The sequence below is a fragment of the Chiloscyllium plagiosum genome, chromosome 19, assembly GCF_004010195.1.
Source record: "Chiloscyllium plagiosum isolate BGI_BamShark_2017 chromosome 19, ASM401019v2, whole genome shotgun sequence".
Lineage (NCBI taxonomy): Eukaryota > Metazoa > Chordata > Chondrichthyes > Orectolobiformes > Hemiscylliidae > Chiloscyllium > Chiloscyllium plagiosum.
In genome coordinates this window covers 51,945,459-51,947,954 of record NC_057728.1, presented here as the reverse complement: position 1 = coordinate 51,947,954, position 2,496 = coordinate 51,945,459, and the positions used below count along the sequence as shown (strand labels likewise).

Here is a 2,496-nt window from a genome sequence, read left to right as displayed (position 1 = left end):
TTGTGTAAGGTGTAATGTTGGATACAGATTAAACCTGTCAATACTAATCTCGTTTTAATGAGGTGGACGGCCTGTAGAATCAGCAGCTCATTTAACCATCCAATTAGAATGAAAGTGATAGGACCCTGGCTACGGGAAGACAATGCAATTTAGCCAAAGAAAAAAAAATCCAGCTCGGTACACAGGGGGAGCTAACCCTGGGCATCTTTCACATGTGTGTGGCTGTTTAAGACAAAAAAGAGAGACTCCGACGTGGAGTAAGAATAAAATTCTGTCTAAATGCACAGCCCCAGAGTTACATTTAACGGTGTGAATTGATTCTGCACTGGGCAAGTTTGCTTTTTCCTCACTTTGTACATCTTGGGGATGTCAGAACTCTCTCAGAAGCGAGAATCCTGTCTTGGCTCTGTGCAATATCTGGACATGAAACGCCAGCTTGTGTGTTATTTGAAGAAGCCGAGTTCCTGTGACTGGGGGTTTCACTCTGAGTAGTGGCACAACTTTGCAGCTGGTACCCAAGAATCTCAGTCTCTCTCTCTCTCCCGTGTGTAGAAAATGCATAAAATGTGACAATATCAGACGGGGTTTTGCTGTCAGGCACTCATTCCTAACATGCTGTTTAAACTTCAGGAGGAATCTGGCCCATCTCACTCACTCACTCTCTCTCTCTAAGCTTCATTCATATTCTAATCACTGCCAGCTCCTGGTGAACACGCTGTGTATTAAGCGTTTTCCAGCAACACTTCGGGACTCGCAAAAGGGAACAGTCCGGAGAGTTAACAGCCTCTTTCTGTGACAGTTCCCTGCCAACGATATAACAAGCTTGTGCGGTGAATGTTCACCCTGCGTTTTGGGGAGAGGGGTTAAAATAAGATTGAAAACAACCAGACACAAAAAAGGATACAAAGGAAACGCACAAAATCTGGTCAAACAAGTGGCAAGGGACAGAGAGAGAGAGAGAGAGAGAGAGGGGGGAATAACTGGCTAGTGCACTGCCAATAAGCACAGTGGCATTAAACTGCATTCAGAAGCCAGCCAGTTTTCATTAAGACCCCATAATGAGAAGCGAGAGCAGCTCCCGGGAGTTTAAATCAAGAAGGAAGAAAGGCACTTTCTCGGATATAATGGAAAGGGAGGGTGAAATGCGAGACTTGCGTATATCTAAGCCCACCCCCCCCCCCCCCACCCCACCCTCTTTTTTTCTCCCAAAAAAAATCTTTTCTTATTCAAACTACCATCACAATGGCCCACAGTAACGCCTGGTCACATTGGCCCATAGAGGCAAGCTGCCAGTCATCACGTTCCCGGCCTATCAATGACACCGCTCTGATCGACCCTTCTCTCTTCATTGCAACATCAGCAAACATTCTGACGGATCACACACACACACAGATACAGACACACACCCCGAGTTATCCCAGAGAGAGAGAGATCTATCTGCAGCCAGCCGACTCCACTAGATGAGCATGCATTGTGAATTATTGGAAGATTCAGACATGGATTCAACAGGTTGGTGTTTTCTTGAGGATGAAGGGGGGGTTGGGGTATCTGTATCCGCCTCGACAGAATCCAAATCTCCATTGGAAAGGAGGGAGAGAGTCAGTGTGGAATGAGTTCTTCTTCTGGAGGGTAAAGTTCCCACACCCCCACTCCCTCCCTGTTTGCAATGGGTTGAAGTTGTTTGCAGTTTTGCCGGTACCTCAGCCTTTGTTAAACTTTCTTTTTGATGCACACAATCTCCTCCTGGCTGGTTTCTTTTTCAGAAACAACATCCCAGGGTCCCCCTCCTCTCTCCTGAACAGTTGGGCTGCGGAGGGGTGGGGAGTGTTGTGGAGGTAAGGGGTATACCCTCCCACACACACTCACTCAGACACACACACACACATACTCACACACAAACACAGACACAGGCACATACGCACACACACACACAGACACACAGACACAGACACACACAGACACTCACATTCACAGACACACTAACACACAGGCACACACTCACACAGGCACACTAACACACAGACACACACACGAACACACAGCACACACACCCTCTCTCACACACAGACACACACAGGCACACACAGACACACTCTTACACATACACACACACAGACACCCTCTCTCACACACAGACATACACACACTGTCTCACACACACTCAGACGCAGTCTCTCTCTCACTCTCTCCCAGTAACACAGCCCCCTGTCCCTACAGGCTCTGCTGGGGTACTGGTGCGGCTGCTGGGCTTTGTCGGCCTTGGGGGTGCGGGTTAGGGCGTGAGACTTGGGGAGTTCGGGTGAGGGAATTGAGAGATGGGACTCTCCAGCTCCAGCCTGCTCATTGCCTTTGCCCCCGCCCCCTGTCCAATTACCCCCCACGCCCAGCGGGATGCTGCTGCTGCCCCTCACTTCCCCTCCCCCTTCCCCTTCTCCCCCATCCCTCTTCCCCCTCCCCCAATCTTCCGCTCCCCCACTCTTCCCCTCCCCCACTCCC

General features: G+C 49.6%; 1 protein-coding gene across 3 annotated transcripts in view; it reads left to right on the top strand.

Moving 5' to 3' along the window:
* The first annotated feature begins 1,306 nt into the window (after positions 1-1,306).
* rfx4 (regulatory factor X, 4) overlaps positions 1,307-2,496 on the top strand; it is a 140,709-nt gene continuing 139,519 nt past the window's right edge. For all 3 annotated transcript variants that reach the window (XM_043708852.1, XM_043708851.1, XM_043708850.1), the window contains exon 1: positions 1,307-1,509. In XM_043708852.1, coding sequence (XP_043564787.1) covers positions 1,461-1,509 — 49 coding nt within the window. In that variant the 5' untranslated portion in view covers positions 1,307-1,460. The remainder of the gene's footprint in view (positions 1,510-2,496) is intronic.